This window comes from Chelonoidis abingdonii, chromosome 1 (assembly GCF_003597395.2).
Source record: "Chelonoidis abingdonii isolate Lonesome George chromosome 1, CheloAbing_2.0, whole genome shotgun sequence".
In the NCBI taxonomy this organism is placed as follows: Eukaryota; Metazoa; Chordata; order Testudines; family Testudinidae; genus Chelonoidis; species Chelonoidis abingdonii.
Genome location: NC_133769.1, coordinates 362,313,166 through 362,334,509, shown reverse-complemented (window position 1 = coordinate 362,334,509; position 21,344 = coordinate 362,313,166). Strand labels below are relative to the sequence as shown.

The following is a 21,344-nucleotide window of genomic DNA, read 5'->3' as shown; positions in this document are numbered from 1 at the left end:
GACTATGTCCCTTAGTCTCTAAGGTGCCACAGGGCTCTTCCCTGCTTTTACAGATCCAGACTAACAAGGCTACCCCTCTGATACGTATTGGTTGTGGGTAGTCTGACACAATTAACTTAACATTCTTGTTGGCTAGAAAGTGCTACCATTTGGAGAAGAGTAATGAGGTATGGTTTCATCAGCTAGTTTTGAGTATGGTTTGAGCTGGATGTGGTTGAAACCTTGATCTGATCGTTGCTTAAGGAATTAAACTGACTGTAGAGGGGTAGTCACTACAGCAGGGTTGAGTTAAATTTGGCCCTTGCACAGGGAGCCTTGTTGTATTATTGTCTCTGCTGCTTTCTGTGAAGAGAAACGTAGACTTGGGCTGTTCAGCCAGGACCTCCAACCAGCAGTGAAACTTTAAATTTTAGAAAATGTGTTTGTGAACTGTTGAACATAGCTTGACTTGTTCGGTTTTAGTTTGTCGCTGATGGCATCTTCAAAGCTGAGTTAAATGAGTTTCTGACTCGAGAGTTGGCTGAAGATGGATACTCTGGAGTAGAGGTCCGAGTTACTCCAACGAGGACTGAAATTATCATCCTTGCTACCAGGTAATTGAAACTTGCCCCTTATTCTTTCACAGCAGTTACCAGTAGCCAAAATCTGTGATATTTGTGTATAATCCTTCTATACATGACTATTTCTTTGGAAAGATGGTAACCAGAAATTGTGAATGAAATTAAGAACTGGTGAATAAATGTCCATACATTAGGGAAAACTTCCTTGTGATGAGGTTAAATTGTGGAATGGTCGCTGAGAATGATTGTAATCCCTATCTAGTCAGTCATTTAAAACTAGACTTGGCACAGTAATGTGCTGTAGTAAGACCAGTACATTGACATGGAGAAAAAAATTAAATCTTCAAATAGATGTTGCTTCCCAGCTGCAGATTCTAATAACCATGTTTATCTTATTCAGAACGCAAAATGTTCTTGGTGAGAAGGGGCGCCGAATCCGTGAGCTGACTGCTGTCGTACAGAAGAGGTTTGGCTTTCCTGAAGGAAGCGTGGAGGTAAATGGCTTTTCTCTTTTTCTTTGTCAGCTTTTCTGACAATATTTTAAGATGAGCCTTACTGTTGCTTTTAATTACATCAGTTTTAGAAAAGGCATTAATTTAATGTGACAACAATTTAAAAGTCACACATCTGTCTGCATATGTGTTATCAAAAGTCATCGCAAGTAAGATTTAATAGTATTGGATATGGGGCATTAGATTTTCACTTTTTATCTCCACCAATGGAGATGCATTGGTACTAGACCAAAAATGGGGAACATGTTATGACCTGTAGCAGGTTTGAGTCAGAATGGATCCTTGCTAGCTAGTGATACTGGTTCTTGTCTTTTACTTCATGCAAAACTTATGGTTTCTATTGATTATTATAACTAGTTTGCAGAACTCATTGTCACAGGGTGCCTTTGAGGCCTAGATTGCAATGGATAACTGCATCCAGAGTAAAGCAATAAGAATTAAAAACAAAGTTTGCAAGGACTATAAAATGGGGGCCATTTGTAAGGAAATAAACTGTTATCTGTTGGAGTTTAGGAAGAAACTTTTTTCCTCTGGGGAGGCTATTGTTGGAGCTGCTGCTGCTGGTAGGATCTGTGTTAATGCAATTTTTACCCACCCCCCATCACAAAAAGCTAATTGCTTTATGGGACTTTGATTAAACTTCACTGGGAAAAATTGCCAGGTAACTATATACCACATTGACTTTTGTTCTGTGCTATGCTTAGGACCTTACACTTTCAACCTCACTTTCTGACTGTGATCTCTTTATTAAGCTTTCAGTTGTCCCAGGGGGCTGGGCATGTCTGGTAGGATGGTCCTCCAAGCACAGCACAGCATACCATGTCCACCCTGAAGGATGCATCACCACCGCTGTCCATACCTGGACACGTTTGGAAGATTGCACCTCCAGGGCTGCCTAATGTTCTGAGCTGGCTTGGTAGGATTGCACCTCCAGGACTGCACTAAGCATGCCTTAATGGTGCCTTGGTTTTCAATGGAACATCACTAGGATGTCTCAGCTCAACATGAGGCGCAGAGGACAAACATCAAAGCAGGTAAATGCCACACTATTATCTAAGGGTAAAGATCCTGCAGGTATGCAAGTATCAAGGAACTAAGTGAGTTACTGGGGGGAGAGGGGCACACGGAGGGCAGCTGAGGCGCCTGTCACCTATATGCATGGAAGTCTGCTAACCTTCACTGTTGTAACTCTTTCTGAACACTCTTTCCTTCTTTTGTAGCTCTATGCCGAGAAGGTGGCCACAAGAGGTCTGTGTGCTATTGCCCAAGCAGAGTCCCTGCGTTATAAACTTCTGGGAGGTTTAGCTGTGCGTCGGTAAGTGCAGAAGTGTAAAAATACTCTGTAGATGTAATAGAGCAAACAAGTGACTGAGAGCACTCTGGGTTCTGATCCCAGCTCTGACACTGGCTCTGTGGCTTTGAGGAAAATTCCTTCACCACTCACTGTGTGTATTATGCAAGTTAAGTTAGGATTGACAGAATAAAGATGTAAAGTGCTATTATCTAATTTTTCCTGAATATTAATTATCTAGGTGGTAAATGCACATTGGTAGATTTCTTATTTCAAAAGTAGATTTTTAAAAAGCCACAGTTACGCTCCAGCAAACTTGAAACAAATTTTAATGAGTGTTTATTTGAACTGCCATTTCTGTGTGTTTAACACAAATCTCTTGATAGCACATGGCATAACTAAGTATTAAATAAAACATCAGGATTTGTTAAGGGCTGTCACAATTGGCAATATTAGCTATTAGTTTTAATATACAACTTGCCCTGTTACTGAGTGGGGCTAGTAAAAGCGTGAAGGCTAAGTCAAACATGAAAAGCTTACACCCATTTATTGAGGGTGGTGGTGGTGGGGAATTAGCAAAGATGGCGGTTTGGTCTCAAACAAAGCTGTCTAGGAAATGCATTGTTTAAATGATCTGTGGTCACACATGTTAAGATCCCTTCAGTGATGATATGATGACGAGTCAGAAAAGGGATATGTATCCTGCTAAGTGCACCCTTTGCAGTGTCATGTTCTGTGATGCTGTGCTTGGGTTTCTTGGCAGGATGGCCCTGTTCACTGGATGATTTAGAGGCATTTGTCTGAGAAGGGATGGAGAGCCAGTATTTTCCACCTCAATAGGCTGTCCAATGCTTTTTTTAAATGTAGTTACATGTAATAGCAACCGGAGCCCATTGTGCTGAGCAGTGTGCATGCCCATAACATCTAAGCATAATGTGAAACAGGCACAGAATTCTCAATGTTGAAACTCCTACAGTGAAATTTTTAGAAAAATTGCGTAAAATTAAACACGGCTATGGGGTAGATGATGCTGCAACCAGTCCCCTTTGAAACTTATCTTAACGAGAGCTGGATTTCTGGATCAGAATTTGATGGTTATGGAGGGTTTTGATGGCACATTCCACAGCTATATCTCCTACTTGTGCAGTACACAGTGCTCTTTACAACCACTGAGTAACTCTTTTCTCTCTCCAAAGAGCCTGCTATGGTGTCCTCCGCTTCATCATGGAGAGTGGTGCTAAGGGTTGTGAGGTGGTGGTGTCCGGTAAACTCAGAGGCCAGCGAGCCAAGTCTATGAAGTTTGTGGATGGCCTGATGATCCACAGTGGAGACCCCGTAAACTACTATGTCGATACAGCTGTGCGCCACGTCCTCCTCAGGCAAGGTGAGTGTTTGGAATATGTATCCCCTTGCAATTGACTGGCTCCCTTCTCTGTATTAGCACTTAGTACCACACAGTCCAAAGTGCTGCCACTCTGCTGCTGCTTGGCAGCTTCCCTGCTGTCTGATTGCTAGAGGAGTGGTTACTCCCAGAATTCCAGTGCATTTTCTGTTGTGCAAAGTATTCAGCCTAACTGCTGCTCGTTACTGGTACCTGTGATGCTGTTTTGCCTTTTGAAATTACACGCCCTTACAGGCCGGAGCTGTCTTCTGTTGCACATGTTTTGTCTAATGTGGAGCATCGTCTGCTCTTGTCCTGTATGTATAAATTAGAAATATAGGTTAAGCTGTCTTCAGCTGCCAATAAATTCCTAATTAGCAAGTTATGACTCTCATAAATAGATAGCTAAGGGTTAATGTTTCTTTCACCTGTAAAGGGTTAACAAAGGGAACCAAACACCTGACCAGAGGACCAATCAGGAAACTGGATTTTTTCAAAACTCAGGGAGGGAATGTTGGGTCTGTGTCTTTTGTCTGTCTCTCGGCTATGGGAGGCTTCTTTCTATCTTCAAGCTTCTTAATCTTCAGTTTCAAAGTTGTAAGTACAAACGGTTAGCAAAACAATAGGCTTTTATATGTTTTTTTGTATTTACATGGGTGTTAGGTTTGCTGGAATGTTTAAACTGTATCTCTTTTTTGAATGTCTGTTTGTTCATATTTTCTTTTTAAGTAAAGGCCCTGTGTATTTGTCAGCTTGGAATTACAGAGATATGTTCATGTTTTTGTTTTTTATATATAAAGCTTTTCTTTTTAAGAACTCTTTGAGGTTTCTCTCTGGTTGGGTAGCCTAAGGAACGAAGGGAAGGGGAAATTCTTACTTTGGGGTTAGATCTACGAAGGGTTGAAAGCTCTGCAGCACCAGGGAATTGGTTGGGAGGGGGAAGAGAGGCATTCCATTTCTGTTTCCTTGTATTTCGTGAGGTTTGTCTCTTTGGAATAGAGGAGGACATGCTGTCTTGGTATTGTGATGTAAAGAGATGCATCATCAGTAACTCTCAGGGGTAGCCCAAGAAGAGTGAAAAGTCTGGGTGTGAGGAGAAGGGGAAGGAAGTGGTTATTTTCCCTTTGTTGTGAGACTTATCGGTCTGAGTCGTTGGGGTCCCTCCAGTGGAAAGGTTTTGGGGAGACCAGAGGGAGCCAAAACCCTGGAATTTTTGGATGGTGGCAGCGAGATCAAATCTGAGCTGGTAATTAAGCTTAGAGGGGTTCATGCTAGCTTCTCAGGTTATGAACGCTAAGGTTCAAATTGGAGTAGGAAGCTACGACAATGACAGAGGCTTATAGTATGGTACCATGGGTCAGCACATCAGCTGGTTGTGTTTTCCTGCAGCAATATTGCCTATCAGTTAGTCACTTCGGATATGTATACATCTATATTCAAAGTGTCTAATCATTAGCCCAGAATATGCATGCATTTTCCACAGTGTTGTATAAATCATTCCTGTAATCCCTATGGGAGTAGGTAAGACAATATTATCCCAATCATGCAAATGGAGAAAGTGGGACGTGCCCGAGTTTACACAGTAAGCGACAGTGAGGTTTTCCAGCAAGCTAGACTCTTCTCTCTCTTGGTGTAAGGCTTAATCATCAGAAATGGACTTTAATAGTGAGCTGCAAAAGGAAAATGAGCTTTATGCTTCAAGAGATAAAGGGGGCCTGAAAGATCCGGGAAAACATCTAACTTTTGAGGTCATGTTTTATAAACATGGCACAACAAGTAATGAACTCTAGTAAGGGCTTGATCCTGTGGGGGACCCAGGAGCTGTGCTAGTGTGTACAAGAGACTGGAAAAGTGACTTACAAGACTCAGTCATTTTTAAGAAACTTAAGTGAGTAGGAAGTTAAGCTTCAGTCACTGTCACTTAAATATACTTGAAAACTTTCCCCTGACTGGCCTGAAATAATCAGTGCAATTCACTAACTACAGTTAATTCCTCTGTGTAATAAATCATGTAGTTGTAAATGTGAAATGTATTCTGATACGTGTCCTATACTGTTCTGTATTAAATTCCAGTTACCATCCTAATGTAGCTTGACGCAAATTGTGCTACAAGTTTTCATTAGCTAGTAAAGAAACAATATTTCATTCACCACTTTCCAACATACTAAAAATGTACAGTTAATAAGAATCTGAAACTAGAAACTAAATCATTCTTAAATGATTGTATAGCCTCCTAGGTAGCAAAAAGATGAACCAAATCTAGTGTAAAGGCTCTACTTGTAAATAAACGTGTTAAGGGTTATATCAACCAATGAATGCACCTTTCTGTAGCAGAGAACCAAAATACAAATTGAAAAATTGTTTAAATCAAGGCTTTCCACTTGGTGATATAAATCATTATTTAAATTGCCCTGATTTAAATCAATCCTCCTGCAGCCAGGGTAGACTGACTTGAGCTAGTGTGCCAAAAGTAGCAGTGTGCGTATTGCAGCTTAGACTGGGACTCGGGCTCTCAAGTCTAGGGGTCTGGTGGGTTTAAGCCCATGCTCCAGCCTGAGCTGCAGCATCCACACTGCAATTTTTAGCATGTAGTTTGAGCCCTTCTGGCACGAGTCTGTCTCCCTGGACTGGGAGGCTCACTTCCACCAGCAGTGTGGGATACCCTAGCTGACTGAAGAGCTGGTGGAATTAGTGAGACTAAAATCTAAGTAGCTGAGAGAGGGATTTTAATTTCACTGTTCAAAACTTGTTAGTTACCTACTTAACACCTGTTCCTGAGAAACATTTGGGATAAAATTATGACTTTGGGTTTATAAAATACCACCGAAAGCCAAGGACTCCCACCCCAGATCTTCTAATCCTCCCAGGGTTCCTGGCAGAAACAATTCAAGACTAGATAGTCCTCTGATATTTTTTTCCTATGGTAAAAAGCATGAGGAAGAATGTAAGTCTTTCAGATCTGTGTAATTAAACTTTCAGGAAGGATGCAAACTATTTTTTACTCCTCGGGTCACTAAATGATGCTCACATATGAGCAGACAATACTTGAGCATGACATAAGAGCAGTTAGCTTACCTGATATCCCTTCAGTGATGATACGATGACGAGTCAGAAAGGACACTTCTTGTGTAAGTGTAGCCTGTTCAGTGCCATGTTCTTTGGTACTGTGCTTAGGGTACCTTAGCAGAGTGTCCTGTTCATTGGATGATTTAGAGGCATTTGTCTGAGAAGGGATACAGAGAATATTTATAAATTAGCACAGGAAACGGGTTTAAAGCTCTCACTTTGTGAGAGAGCAGTGCATGAAACAATGAAAGGAAAATTACTGGACTAGCTTACTTCTGTGCTTTCGTACTCTTAAAGATTGTTAATTCACACTGATAACTGAGTCCTATAACAGATTACCCAAAGTGTAAGCTTTATGTGGGTGTTGAAAGCTTCCTCTGAATAAATATGGCAGTGTTTTAGAATTTGTATCAGTTCAGCATCTGAGTGTATATGGAGCATCTTGCCTCCTTTAAATGCAGTGATCAGTTATGTTACAATTTTTTTCAGGTGTTCTGGGTATTAAAGTAAAGATTATGTTGCCTTGGGACCCAAGTGGGAAGATTGGACCCAAGAAACCCCTTCCAGACCATGTCAGCATTGTGGAGCCCAAGGAAGAGATCTTACCCACCACACCCATCTCAGAGCAGAAAGGTGGCAAACCAGAACAGCCAGCCATGCCTCAGCCAGTTCCCACTGCATAATGGGTAAGCAACCTTGTTCCGTAACTCTCTGAAATGGTAGAAACTAGTGTGGTGCCCATCAGAAATTATCATTTTTATTCTCATAAATAAGAATATGCTCATGCTTTGAGGTATAATTGACCTTCTGCTGGAGTCAGGAAGAAACAAAGTTAGGTGTATTAACTGAGTTTCTCCAAAGAATTCTGTATTGCCCTGTGGCCAGAATGGGACAAATGCAGGACATTAAAACTTTGGTCTATTCTACAATAATGCTCTTATGTTGCTTTGAAAATAAGCATTGGCAAATTGAGGCTTAATCTATCTCTCAAATGTAAAATAAAATTTAAAAAAATTGAGTATAGAAATACATTGCTGTTATAAAGAAGCACTGACTAACTTGTTCAGTCAGTAGCTCCCGTCTTACGAAAAGAAACCATCCTGTTGCTGTGTATTTGTTTCTAGAGTGCACCCAGTCTTTGACTGCAGGGTCAGTTGCTGCAGTGCAGGATCTGGGGTGATGGATTGGAAAGTAAGGGCAATAGGTAAGGAACATAGTTGTGTGAAGTGTTTGAGGCAATTGTGGTGGGTGGAGCACTGTGTAACTCCTTACCATTGCTGCATTATTAAACCATTAACATACGCCCTTCAGCGAAGATATGATGACGAGTCTGAAAAGAGATCTGTCCAAATGCCCTGTGCCATGTTATGTTCTATATCATGGATTTCAGGACCTTGAATCGGAGTCCTTGACTGATGACTTCAGAGGCATTTGTCTGAGAAGGGTTATTGAGGCCTCTTTTGCTAACTTAGTGCTCAAACGCTAAAGGTGAAAACTTAGTTATGCTTCTTGGGAATCCTTACCCAGAGTTTCCCACCATGTTAGTTGTGGTGCTTTACCTAACCTTTGTCATCTCTTCTGCCAGCTGGTGTATTTGGGATAACCTGCCTTGTAATGAACCAACTCCCTCTGTCAGAAATTTTCTGAAAGCACCTGTCATTCACACACCTATACTATGCCACAGTCCGTACAATTTGCACCATCTTTTCTCCTTATACCAACTCATGTTCTAAGATTGTAAACACTTCGCTGTAGATTTAACCAATAAAGTGCAGGTCTATTCAGTGACTGTAATGCTACAATCTCCCTGAATAGACCTGTTTCCGTGTGTATTCAGCCATAGCTGCATATACTTCTGATATTATTTTTTTCTCCTGTTAAGTTGTATTTCCCTTGAGGTACTGTGGTGTGGTGATTCTCTTTGAGCTTGCACATCAGCTGAGTTGTTAGTTAAATTGCAATTGCAGATGTTCTTAGTGGTAGAGATGTGCAAGGAGGAAAGACCCCACCATGGCTTCACATTCTAGCTACAACTGCTATTGCTGCCAGTTAGAAAAAAACATTGTTGGCCACTTCTCCATGGGTAGCGCTTTGAAGCAGTTCATTTTATTATAGAGCAACATGCATAGCACCGAAAGCTTAGAAACAAATGCAACAAATCACTGGATCTTTGATCCCTGCTTCAGGATTTTTTTTGTAAAATCAAAGTATACTTAGGTTTCCTTGGATTACTTTGTTCTCTTAATTTCTAATCTGACAGATCATTAGCGGCAATGACAGGTGTGTAGCTAATGCTAGGGAAGTAAAGGGGACTATTTGTACTAATTGGAAACCACAATTGCTTTCACAGTCATGTTAGGAATCTGCCTCACTGAACTAGTTTCAGACCTGTTACGATGACGGAAAGCACCGTGGAGCTGATAAATTATGTTAAACTGCAGTGCCTAGCATGGTTGGGCCCTGATCTGAGGCTCCGAGAAGCTACTGTAGCACAAAGAACAAATTGATCTTAACTTGTATTCTGAATGCTGTAGCCTGGCTGGTAATGGATTGCAGTCCAGTAATGCTTCAGACCGGTAGGATAATCTTGGATCAGGATGACTAACAACTTTACAGTGATCACTGAATTTTGTGCTCTTGCTAAGTGTGTTGTTTTTTTGTTGTAGGATTTTTCAACACTTGGAAGGAGAAGGTGGACTGTGGCCCATGAAAGGATCTTAATAAAATCATAAAAGACAGTGTAATGTGGAGACTCTTCTTTTGACTAGTTTTAGTTCTTGAAAAGTTTCCTACAAGTTCTCTGGAAATTTTGCCGATCCCAAGTTCCATTTTTTTTCTACCACCTTTTGGAGTGAGCTGTCAGATCTCAAGCTAAACAGAATCAGGCTGGGTCAGTGTGCTTCTCTGACTCTGGGCAGAACCATGGCCACAATCTGGTGCTTAGACCTCATGAATGTCCCTTAAATTGGAGTCATGACTCCTCGGTGACATAATTTTATGCCGAGTGACTTTAAAAAGAAAAAAAAAGTGGAGAGAGAGTGTTTAATCCTAGTTGTTGAAATGCACTTGGAGAAGTCTTCACTTGAGCATTGCTGTGTGCTGTTAGCCAGCTGCTTTCTGGAGTTAGGTAAAGTTCACAAAATGCTTTTGGGTGTGAAAGAGGCTACAGAGGCTTGTAGTTTTTTAAACCTCTTGGGGATCTGAATGAATTGAGAGTTCAGTGTGAACCCTGAGATGCAAAATTTTCGTAACCTCTTAGGAGTTGAAGGTGGTTCTGTGTGCACTGGAAAGAGCTTTTTTCATTTGGATTTGCAGTAAAATATGAATTGACATGTGTTGATGTGATTATTCTTTCCCCTTCCCCCATCTTCTCTGTACAGAAGACACCTTTTTAATGGACTGGCTCCAAGTCTGTAGGATAAACTCAAGTAGTAGATCTTAAATACAATACTTGTTCCCTGAATTTCACTGGTATTTACTCAGCATACATTATTGTATGCCAGGTCTAAGTCTTTGCATGAGATTGTTCTGGGAATTCAGCAAGTTAAGAGGTGTGAATTCCTCTCACTTAAACCTGTTTCTCCTTGTATATGTTAAAGACCACTGTTTCTGAACTGTTGGGATTGGAGAACAAAAGTCAATTGGGACATGAAGCATTAAATCTTACTGCAAATGGAAGAAAAGAACCTTGCTCCCCCACTTCCCACAACACCCTTACCCATAAAGGTCAATGTTTCTTTTGTCAACTCTTCAAGCGTACGCAAATTACATAGGTTTATCATTGATACGTTTACTATTTTATGGTAAATGGAAGGATTGTGAAAATGTCTTTGAATAAGAGGTCATGGCTGAGAGACGCTGCCCTAGCCAACATTTCTCAGATGTGGCCACCAAAGGCTTTTCTTGCGGCCACAGATTCCTGGGTGATTATTTTGGGGGTGGGGGAGCAGTGGCCCCTTCTCTGGGACCACCAGCAGGGGTTGGGTCCTCCCCCCCACCTTGAACCACAAATGCCAGAGGATCAGGCAGCCAGAGTGAGATTCCCTAACTTCCCGGGAGTGGTGGGCTTGGGCTTCTGGCTTCAGCCCTATGTGATGGGGTGGCAGGCTCTGGGTGTGAGGCTTTGGGCTCTGGCCCCAGCCCTGTGGTGGCAGGTGCCAGCCCTGGGCTCGCCACCCCTCCGTTGCCCCTGGCTCTCACTGCCTCCCTACCCATCTCCCTATCCAGGGCTTACTTTGTTCCTCTGCTTGCTTGGTCTGAGTAAATTTGCTGTGAAAAGTGATATTTGTATGTTAATACCACTTTTCACAGACTTCCCAGCTAGCTAGCAAGTCTGCTTCTGTTAATATCACTTTTCACAGCATCAGACTTCCTAGCCAGCAAGTCTTTTTTTATTTTTTATTTTTTTAAAAAAAGGCAACCAAAACAAAAGAAGCAGCAAAAGGCAAGAACATGCAAAGCACCTTATGTGTGTTTCTATTCTTTGTAGGTCCAGGAAAGAATAGACACAACTGTGTATTTATATTGAGTTTGCGAAAAACCCTATGTAAATAAATATAAATTTACACTGATTTGGACATGTTTCTTTCTAAAGTTAAGTATCTAAAGGAAAAATTATCAAGAGTAGCCCCCCAGCAAGAATTAGTGGCCGCACTCAGACCACACACACTTTGCTGCGAGAACCCCTGCACTAGGCAAACAATTACAGGGAAGCAATGCTACTGCCCCCTGTGAGCATTGGAGAATCAGCATTTGGGTTGTCAGTCGGGCATGTCTCAAACTCATTGGTACACCGGAGCGTACTAAAGAAAAGTAATACTTAAAATGCTTCTGCTACGTTATGCAAGCCTGTTCAACTATCAAATATAATATCCAGGCCTAAATAAGAGCCTCTAGCAAAGTATAGCTTACACCGTTCTATACATATGGAAGCTATAATAGTCAGTTCAGTAACAGGCTTTTAACCATGAATTCCACGTATTGTCTTTGCTAATGTCATGTGTTAGACTGAAGATGTGTGTGTATCCATTCCTAACACTGGGTTCAGTGCATCAGGCTACTTAGTTTTTAGGTTTACAGTTTCCTACAGTGGAAATAAGTAGTGGAACTCTGTATTAAATTCTTTATAGGCACTCTGAATCTGATCTCGTTAGGTGCATCTTAATCTACATATTGCTGTGATAAAAGGAGAAATACTAAAATGTGCACATTTTCCTAATGTTATGTAGGGCAGATGGGTTAGGACATTAGCACACTCCTTGAGCCTTGTTACAAAAAAAAATACTGTAGCCAGAAATGTTGTGCAATCAAAAGAGGAAAAGAGTGATTAATGGGATTTCACTAGTACCCTATGACTGGTCCATATGCTTTTTTTTTTAAACACCCGTGTGCTACAGCCATGCAGGGGAAGTACCAGGCTGATTCACCTGGGCTAACACCCTTTAGTGCTTTTTCTGCAAAAACACAGTAAACTCTACTTCTGCTAAAAGGGAAAAACCCTTTGTGGCCAGAAGATGGCAGTAGAGCAGCTGGTCTGCTTTTTAGGGCCAGAAGGGATGTTTAGCATGCCCTGTATAATGCCCTGTATAATGCAAGCCTGGGCATCTCACCCAGTTACTCTTGTAAATTTATTAGTCTCAGTCCTGCTTGCTAGAGTTATGCTAATAAAAATTAGTTTCAGAACCACAGAATACTTAAATTTGCCAATAATTGTACTATTAACTTCTTGAAGAAAATCCATTTTAATAAGTTAGAGCAATTCTTCTGTCATCTTAACAAGTCTGCTTTCACCCCTAGCCAGAGCCCTCATCCCCTGCACCTAACCCTCTGCCCCAACCCTGAACCCCCCCCCACCCCATGTGAGTGTGCGCCCTGAGCCCCCTCCCACACTCCAGACCCCTCAGCCCCATCCCCACCACATGAATTTTATGTGCACCAATATGAAGGTGGAGTGTGTTCCATCACTTCCATAGTGGTTCACATAACAAAATTCATTCCACACATGGATGGGAAAAATTAGAGGGAACACTGGCCAGCAGGGGTTTTTCCTGCAGTCACAACACTCTCCAGGGCAGAGATGGGGGAGGGGGCAAAGCTGCAGCCCTTCACTGCAGTGCCCAGGTGCTCTGGCAGTGGGCTTCACTCCACCCAGTCTCCACCCCCCCTCCACATCCCTCTAGCTGTGGGGCTCCCGTTCTGGGCTTCAGGAAGGCCTGCCTGACTGGGTGCTGTGGTCAAGAGGAAGGGAGCAGTGTAATTGTGGGGAGTGAGGCTGCAGCTTGGAGCAATGGGAGCAGGGAGTGGCAGTGGAGCCCAGGGGGGTGATGGGTAGGCAGTGGGAAAAGATGGTTACTCAGCTTTGTAACTTGTTCTTCGAGATGTGTTGCTCATATCCATTCCACTTAGGTGTGTGCGTGCCGCGTGCACGTTCATCGGAAGATTTTTACCCTAGCAACACTCGATGGGTTGCCTGGGCGCCCCTGGAGCGGTGCCACTATGGTGCCGGATATATACCCCTGCCGACCCAGCCACCCTTCAGTTCCTTCTTGCTGGCTACTCTGACAGAGGGGAAGGAGGGTGGGTTTGGAATGGATATGAGCAACACATCTCGAAGAACAACAGTTACAAAGGTGAGTAACTGTCTTTTTTTCTTTGAGTGCTTGCTCATATCCATTCCAGTTAGGTGATTTCCAAGCCTTATGTAGGCGGTGGGGTCGGAGTGAAATGTGGCAGAATGTAAACTGCTGAGCCAGAGGCTGCAGCATCTCTTGACTGTTGAACCAGAGCATAATGCGAAGCAAGGGTATGGACCGAGGACCATGGAGCTGCGCGGATAGATCTTGTGGGTAGGGCGGCAGATGAAGCCTGAGCTCTGGTAGAACGCATGGTGATGTGGCTTGGGGAAATGTGAGCCAAATCATAACAAGTGCGGGTGCACGTCATCACCCAAGATGAGATCCTCTGAGAGGAAACAGGTAAGCCTTTCCTTCGGTCTGCTACTGCGACCGAGAGTTGGGGCGTTTTACGAAATGGTTTTGTCCGCTCAATATAAATGCGAGTGCTCTACAGACGTCCAGGGAGTGCAATTGTTGTCCCCATTGTGTTGAATGTGGTTAACGTGAAAGGCCGAAACCACCTTAGGGAGGAAAGCCGGGTTCGGTCGTAACTGCACCTTGTCTTTGGGAACATAGTGTACGACGGAACCACTGTAAGAGCCCTGAGCTTGGAGACTCGTCTGGCCGATGTAATGGCTATGAGGAAAGCTGTCTTCCAAGACAGGTATAGCAGCGACCGGGTTGCTAACGGCTTGAATGGGGGAGACATAAGTCTGGTTACAACCAGGGTGAGGTCCCAGGTTGGGGCGGGGCAGCGTACCTGAGGGTGTAAGCGCTCCAGGCCCTTGAGGAACCTCAAAACCATAGTGTGAGAACACGGAACGACCACCTTAGCCTGGATGGAAGGTAGAGATGGCTGCCAAGTGTACCCTCAGCGATGACACCACTAGGCCCTGCTGTTGTAGGCCAGAAGGTAGCCCAAAATAGAGGGGATCGAGACCTCAGCAGGAGTAAGATCAAGCGTTTCGCACCTGTAGGAGAAACGCTTCCACTTCGCCAGGTACGTTGACCAGGTGGAAGGCTTTGTGCTACCCCGATTTAATCACGCAGCAGCCACACCGTAAGGTGAAGAGACTGCAGGTCCGGGCGGCGAAGTCTGCCATGGTCCTGAGTTATGAGGTCCGGGTGGAGTAGCAGGGTAATTGGGTTGGCTATTGACAGGTTGAGCAACGTGGTGTATCAGTGCTGCCTGGACCACGCTGGAGTGATCATGATGATGTGCGCCCTGCCCCTGCAAAGTTTGAGCAGGACCCAATGAGCCAAGGGGAACGGTGGGAAGGCATAAAGGAGTTGGCCCTTCCACGGCATGAGGAAAGCGTCCGAGATCGGTCCCGGGGAGAGACCTTGGAAGGAGCAGAACCTCGGACATTTCCTGTTCTCGCGGTAAGCAAACAGATCTATGTGGGGAAAAATCCCCACTTCTGGCAACAGAATGCATCACATCGGGCAGAGCGACCACTCGTGAGACAGGAAAGACCTGCTGAGTCGAAGCGGCAAGGCGTTCCGAACGCCTGAGAGAGAGGACGCTACCAGATTTATCAAGTGGCTATGCAAAATTCCCAGAGATAGATGGCCTCCTGACAAAAGAAGAAGGAGCACCATGTCCCTCCCTGGTTGTTTATGTAGCACATGGCCGTTGTGTTGGCTGTAAACACTGAGACACCACGGCCTCGCAGCTGCTGCTGGAACCCCTGGCACTCCAGGCGGACTGCTCTCATTTTTGGACATTGATGTGGAACGCCAGCTCCTGAGAAGACCAAAGGCCTTAAGCTTGAAGGTGACCGAGGTGAGCACCAGAGCCGAGAGATGACGTGTCCGTCATCAGGGACAGTGAGGGCTGGGGCGGATGGAACGGCATCCCTGCCCACACCAGGGAGGGAGTGAGCTGCCATTCTAGGGAGCCTAGGGTGCTCAAGGGAATGGTGACTATTGTGACCATTGGATCCCAGTCCGGGCAGTACGCCCATTTGAGCCAAACTTGGAGAGGACAGAGGCGGAGCTTGGCGTGTTTGGTTACAAACTTGCAGGCAGCCATGGGACCCAGGAGACCGAGATAAGTGCGAGCCGAGGTCGTTGGGAAAGTCTGCAGACCTCAGATGATTGTTGCCATTGCCTGAAACCACGGCTGTGGTAAGCAGGCTCCGGTTAGGTCAGAGTCCAGGATAGCTCCTAGGAAGTCTAACCTCTGCATGGGAACCAGAATGGATGTTTCCATAGTGATCATCAGGCCTAGACGTGTGAATAGGTCCTTGACGATGCCCACATGCTGAGTGACTTGTGTCTCGGAGTCTCCTCGGATAAGCCAATCATCCAGATACGGAAAACACATATCCGACGTCGGCGGAGGTGGGTGGTGACTACAGCCACACACTTGGTTATGCCCGTGGGCTGTAGAAAAGGCCAAACAGCAGGACCGTAAACGGAAGTACCGCGGTTGGCTAAAAGCGGAGGTATCCTGTGTGGAGGGAAGAGGCGTGTGAAAGTACGCGTCCTTCATACGAGGGCGCATACCATCTCCAGGATCCAAGACAGGATAAATGGTTCCCAGGGATAACCCATGCGGATTCAACCTATCAATAAAACTGATTGAGTGCCTCATAGGTCTACGGATAGGTCGAGACTCCGTGGAGTACTGAGATATGGGAATAACAAGGTAATAGCCCCTGCGCCCTTTCGTGCGCAATGGCGTCTGCCCTCTTGTAAGAGAATTGCTATGAGAGGAGTCCTGAAAGGGACAGGGTTGGAACAAATATGGAGGTGGTACCTCATACTCTGCAGTTCGTTGGACTCTACACCTGATGGCAAGTTACTGGACCCACGCCAAAAGGAATAGGAGGGCATCCCGCCTGTAACTGGTATCCATCTACCTATGCCGCCCTCAGTGCGCACCTTAGAAAGTTCGTCTTTGCTCCGGTGGTGATCTGCGAGGGACTTGACTCTTGGCCTCTAGGGGTCCCTGTGGTCATCTGCGACCAACCTCGCGCACCATCCTGCCAAAGTCGTAGGTGGCATCAGCAGAGGAGTACAGCGCTGTGGCTGGAAGATAGAAGCTCGTTAGGCTTGTCGGCGTAATGCACAGCCGAGAAAGCACTAGGATCCTGTTGTCCTTCAGGCTCTTGCAGCCTGGGTGACTTCACATGCGGCTCTGCAAAGAGGCCCCTTACCATCAAATCGTAAAGTCGTGAATAGGTAATACGCCGCTACCGGCGGAGGTTTGAAACCTGAGCATGAGATGTCTCAATGTACGAGGCCTGGAGGAGAGCTCTGGCCACCTTTTTCCCTTTCCTCCAAGAGGCAGTGGAAACGTCTTGCGGGAAGTCTTGATGGAGAAGCTCCATAAAACTTATCACGGTCATCCAGGTGTTATAATTATAGGGGCTAAGCAAGGCTTGTTGATTTGCCACGCAGAGCTATAAGGCCCCTGCAGAGTACACCTTGTGGCTGAGTAAGGTCATTCGCCTAGCCTCCTTTGATTTCGGGGCTGGCGCCTGCTGGCCATGCCATTCCCTTTCCTTAACGGACTGAACGACTAGTGAGCAGGGAGGATGACGGACATACAAGTAGTCGTAGCCTCCATAGAGTATCAGCATTCGCCTGGATGGTCCGAATAAACGGGTAGGGCCCCTCTAGTGGGACAACCGCCGATAGAATGTCCACTACCGCGTCCCCTACCTCCGGGACCTCTGCATCTGGAGGTTCACATTCAGTGCTACCCTCCTTAGGAGGTCCTGATGGGCTCTCAGGTTGTTGGCGGGCACATCAGAATCGCGGTCCTGAGCATAAAAGCTGTCCGCGTGGGAAGACACTGATGTGTGTCCGGGTGGCCATGGAGGTGCTGAAAAATCATGGGCAGAGTCTCTGACTCTACCGGACCTTGCCCAACTTGGCACCGGGGACCGGTACCGGAAGGTGTACCAGTACTTGGAACGAGATCCGGACCTGCGACCAGAGTGGTGCCGGGAGGTCGACCGAGATCTCGAGATCAGGAGCGGCTACGGGAGTCACAGTGCCTGTAGCGGTGCCGGGAGCCAGAACGGTGCCGAGATTAGCAGGTCGGTGAACGGGACACCGACCGGTGTGGCAAGTGCGACCGGTGCCGAGGAGAACAGCATCGGGACTGCAAGTGGCATCGGGAGCGGGAGTGCCGAAGGGACCTGGAGCATCTGCGGGACCATGATCATGAATGGTGCCGCTCTGCTGTGCCAACAGAGGATGGTCGTATCAAGGGAGGCTTGCCAAGAGACTGTATAACCCGCACTGGCAGTGCCGGGGGTTCAGGCAGCATCTACTTTGTCATGGCAATGAGATCCCTCGCCGTTGGGAATGTCTCTGGCGTGGAGGGAACAGTAAGCTCAACCACAGTGCGTACCGGGGAGCTGTCAGGCACCGGATTCGACGGCTCTCGTGGGACCGGGATCACCGGTGCTGACGTTGTCAGTGCCTCGGCAGGTGTCGGTGCCAGGTGATCTGACTTAGCCGAGCTCTCTGGCTGCGGTGCAGTTTGCACAGAAGCAGCAGGAGCAGGGAGCTCGACCACAGTGTGCACTGGGAAGCAGTCAGGCACTGGATTCGAAGGCCCTTGTGGGACCGGAATCGACAGTGCCGATGTCGGTGCCTCGGCAGGTGTTGGTGCCGGGCGATCCGACTTAGATGAGCTCTCTGGCTGCGGTGCAGTTTGCACGGAAGCAGCAGGAGCAGGAAGCTCGACCACGGCGCAGGCTGAGGAGCTGTCAGGCACTGGATTTGACGGCCCCGTGGAACTGGAATCAACAGTGCTGACGTCATCGGTGCCTCTGCAGGTGTTGGTGCCGGGTGATCCGACTTAAACGAGCTCTCTGGCTGTGGTGCAGTTTGCACGGAAGCAGCAGGAGCAGGGAGCTCAACCACGGTGCGTGCCAGGGAGCTGTCGGGCACTGGCAGGAGGAGTTGTGGGCTTTCTTGACCTCGGAGAGAGGGAGTGGTGCCGAGTCAACTTCGGTGCCCGCGACAGCCGATGGCAAGAGGCCTTGGCAGTGCCAGCGGGGTCCGGTGTTGGGGAGGCGCTTCTGCCCGCCGAGTGACCAGCGCTTGGTGCTGAAGGTGGAGGATAAGTGAAAGTCCCACTCCATTTTGTTCTTGGCTTAAAAGCCTTGCAAATGGGGCACTTAGCTGTGAAGTGCGATTCCCCGAGGCGCCTCAAACAGGAGTCGTGCGGATCTCCTGTTGGCATCGGCTTGTAGCAGGCCGAGCACTGTTTAAAAACCGGTGAGCTGGGCATGGGCTCCGGCACCGGTTGCGGGGAAGGGGCTACTCCCCGAACCCCGCTAACTATTACTAAACTAACTATGCTAGTAAAGAAAAAACTAAGGATTATAACTGTATTACACAAGAACTACGAGTAGCTAGGGAAGTGGAGGTCAACTAAGCCGCGCTCCACTGTTCCAACGACTGACATGGGCGGTAAGAAGGAACTGAAGGGAGGCTGGGTCGGCAGGGGTATATATCCGGCGCCATAACAGCGCCACTCCAGGGGACGCCCAGCCGACCCACCGAGTGTTGCTAGGGTAAAAATCTTCTGACGAATGTGCACGCGGCACGCGCACACCTAACTGGAATGGATATGAGCAAGCACTCAAAGAAGAACCAGAAGTGATAGGTGGGGGACTAGGGGAGGTGCAAGTGGCCCCAAAACACAACTGTACATTTTTATTATTGAGTCTGCAAAAGAAAAAAAAAACAATAAATTACAATGATTTGGACATGTATATCTGCATATTTAAGTTAATAATTTTAGGAAAATTGGTCAGTGCTGCCACCAGCAAGAGTTGGTGGCTGCAGGCTGAGGCCACCAAAATTTTTGTTGTGAGAACCCCTGAACTAAATTGTTACCTAAGGCTTAGACTACTCTTGAAAATACTAGCATAGGAACGCTGGGCAGGGCTGTGAAAAATAATGCCCCTGACTGACACAACCTGTAGGGTACATGCAGCTATGCCGATGGAAGAGTGCTTCTTTCAGCATAGCTAACATTTGTTGGAGTGGTGGTATTCCTGCAGCAACAGAAAACACCCTTGTCAGCCTAGGCTGCGTCTGGACTGCAGAGCTTTACCTAAGATCTGAGACTAAACTTTTTGTTGGGTATATTAAAAGCTTAACATGACAACATCGAGGAGCTGGAAATTCAGCAGCAAAATTCAAATAGAAAATAAGACACACATTTGTAACAGTGTGGGTGATTATCTGTATTACTATGGTATTCATTCTTCATCAGTTGGAGTCGTTCAATCAAGATTGGGAGTCTTTCCAGAAGGCCTGTTGCAATTCAGCATCAGTTGTAGGGCTAGATGCAGGAATTGCTGAGGGTGAGTTGTGGTCTGTTATGCAGAACATCTGGCTAGATTGGCAATCATGGTCCTTTGTGGCCTTAAAATCTAGTAAACTGCCTGTGATGTGCAGAAAGTTCCTGATGACATGAGAGTCTGAAAGAGCCCAGTTTAACTTTACGATCCCAGGCTGTTTTGGGGGCTGGAGTAGAAAGAGCTCTTTGGAAATTGTGACTGGTTGAGCCAAGAAACACCAAACCCACTGGTATTGTCCTACAGCTACTTTTAAGATTAGCCTGCCCCACTCCTTTCCCCTTCTAGCAGGTCAGGTATCGGCCTGCTGTTCCTTTGCCTTAGAACTGAAGAAGAGCTTTGTATATACCAACAGAAGTTGGTCCAAAGATATTCCCTCACCTCCCTTGATTCTCTCAGATGTGCCTGTCATTTAAATTCTTCCTCAGAACACACAGCCTAGCAGGTTCAGCCACCGAGGAAAGAGCTGTGGCTAAAATCTGCACTGGGCAGATTATACCACCAGGTGGTGTCTGATATGCAAGGTGCGAGCATGGTCCAGTGACTACAGGTGTGGACCAATGAGACATTTGCCTTGTTTGCATAGGTCTTTTACTGGAATGAAAGGTACCATGGGGCCCTGTTCACCTGTGGCTGCCCATTGTTTCAGCTGGAATTGAGGGTGCTTTGAACATGTGGCAGGTGTTACCAGCTAATGGGGTCAAGCAGAGGATGGAGGCATCAGAGGGTCTATTCCTGGCTTTAACATATTTTCTTCGCAACTGTGGGCAAGTTGCTTGTAGCTGATTTTTTTAAGTCTGCCTTTTCTCCAGCCACACACAGGGTCAAGGCACTGAGCAGTTGGGGCTGTGAGCATTGAGAAAATTTGGAAAGCAGATGACTAACCACTCTGTGCAGTTTCCCCTGTGTCAGAGGGGTGGAGAGGCTAAATGAATGTTCATAAAGTGCTGCTCTGACTGTTGGGTGAATCGTATATACTTGAATTACAAGACAAATAAACCTATGTTAGATTTAACTGGACAGGGCAGAGACCTGCCAGTCAAGCTTCAGCACCTGGATGAGATTTTGCATATAAACCCCTTGAACCAATTGCTTATGGCCACTGCAGGATTCAAACAATCCAGGCCTTTATGATCACAAATCACACCTCCCACAAATGCCAAGATTAATTGAAAAAGTTTTATTGCAAAATTATACAACTCATAGTTTTGTGGTACAAGAATTCAAAACAAGAAGCAGACACTTCCATTCACATGATGCAAATTGGCACTCTCCCAATGTGTTCTCCACACTCCCACCCACCCTATCCTGTATAAATGTGTAACAGACATGGGTTTCAGTGCACAGATTTGCAGTGCTCGGACAGTATTTTGTGCACTCTGATACAGGCCCGTGCCCCCCTTTCCCCCCCACCATCACTCTGTTGGCGATGCTTGTCAGAGCTTTAACTGGAGATGTTAAGGACAGCATTGCTTTACTGTACTTTTGTAACTTCATCTACTAAGAGACAAGATCAGGTCACATTTTGGCCCCTAGATTTAGGTATATATACAAAGTTCAGATCAACTTAAACTATTGTGGAAGT

The 21,344-nt window shown here is 45.9% G+C and overlaps 1 protein-coding gene and 3 non-coding genes across 4 annotated transcripts; all 4 read left to right on the top strand.

Moving 5' to 3' along the window:
* The first annotated feature begins 468 nt into the window (after positions 1-468).
* Positions 469-9,548, top strand: RPS3 (ribosomal protein S3). Its single transcript, XM_032796439.2, has 6 exons — positions 469-593; positions 961-1,054; positions 2,293-2,387; positions 3,560-3,747; positions 7,300-7,496; positions 9,477-9,548. The coding sequence occupies exons 4-5, from the start codon at positions 3,588-3,590 to the stop codon at positions 7,491-7,493; spliced, it is 354 nt and encodes a 117-aa protein (XP_032652330.2). The 5' UTR covers positions 469-593; positions 961-1,054; positions 2,293-2,387; positions 3,560-3,587; the 3' UTR covers positions 7,494-7,496; positions 9,477-9,548.
* LOC116834386 (small nucleolar RNA SNORD15) lies at positions 3,022-3,172 on the top strand. Its single transcript, XR_004375926.1, has one exon. It is a non-coding gene; the product is annotated as a small nucleolar RNA SNORD15 (small nucleolar RNA).
* Positions 6,829-6,976, top strand: LOC116834385 (small nucleolar RNA SNORD15). The gene has a single exon (XR_004375925.1). It is a non-coding gene; the product is annotated as a small nucleolar RNA SNORD15 (small nucleolar RNA).
* LOC116834387 (small nucleolar RNA SNORD15) lies at positions 8,116-8,254 on the top strand. Its single transcript, XR_004375927.1, has one exon. It is a non-coding gene; the product is annotated as a small nucleolar RNA SNORD15 (small nucleolar RNA).
* Positions 9,549-21,344: the final 11,796 nt, after the last annotated feature.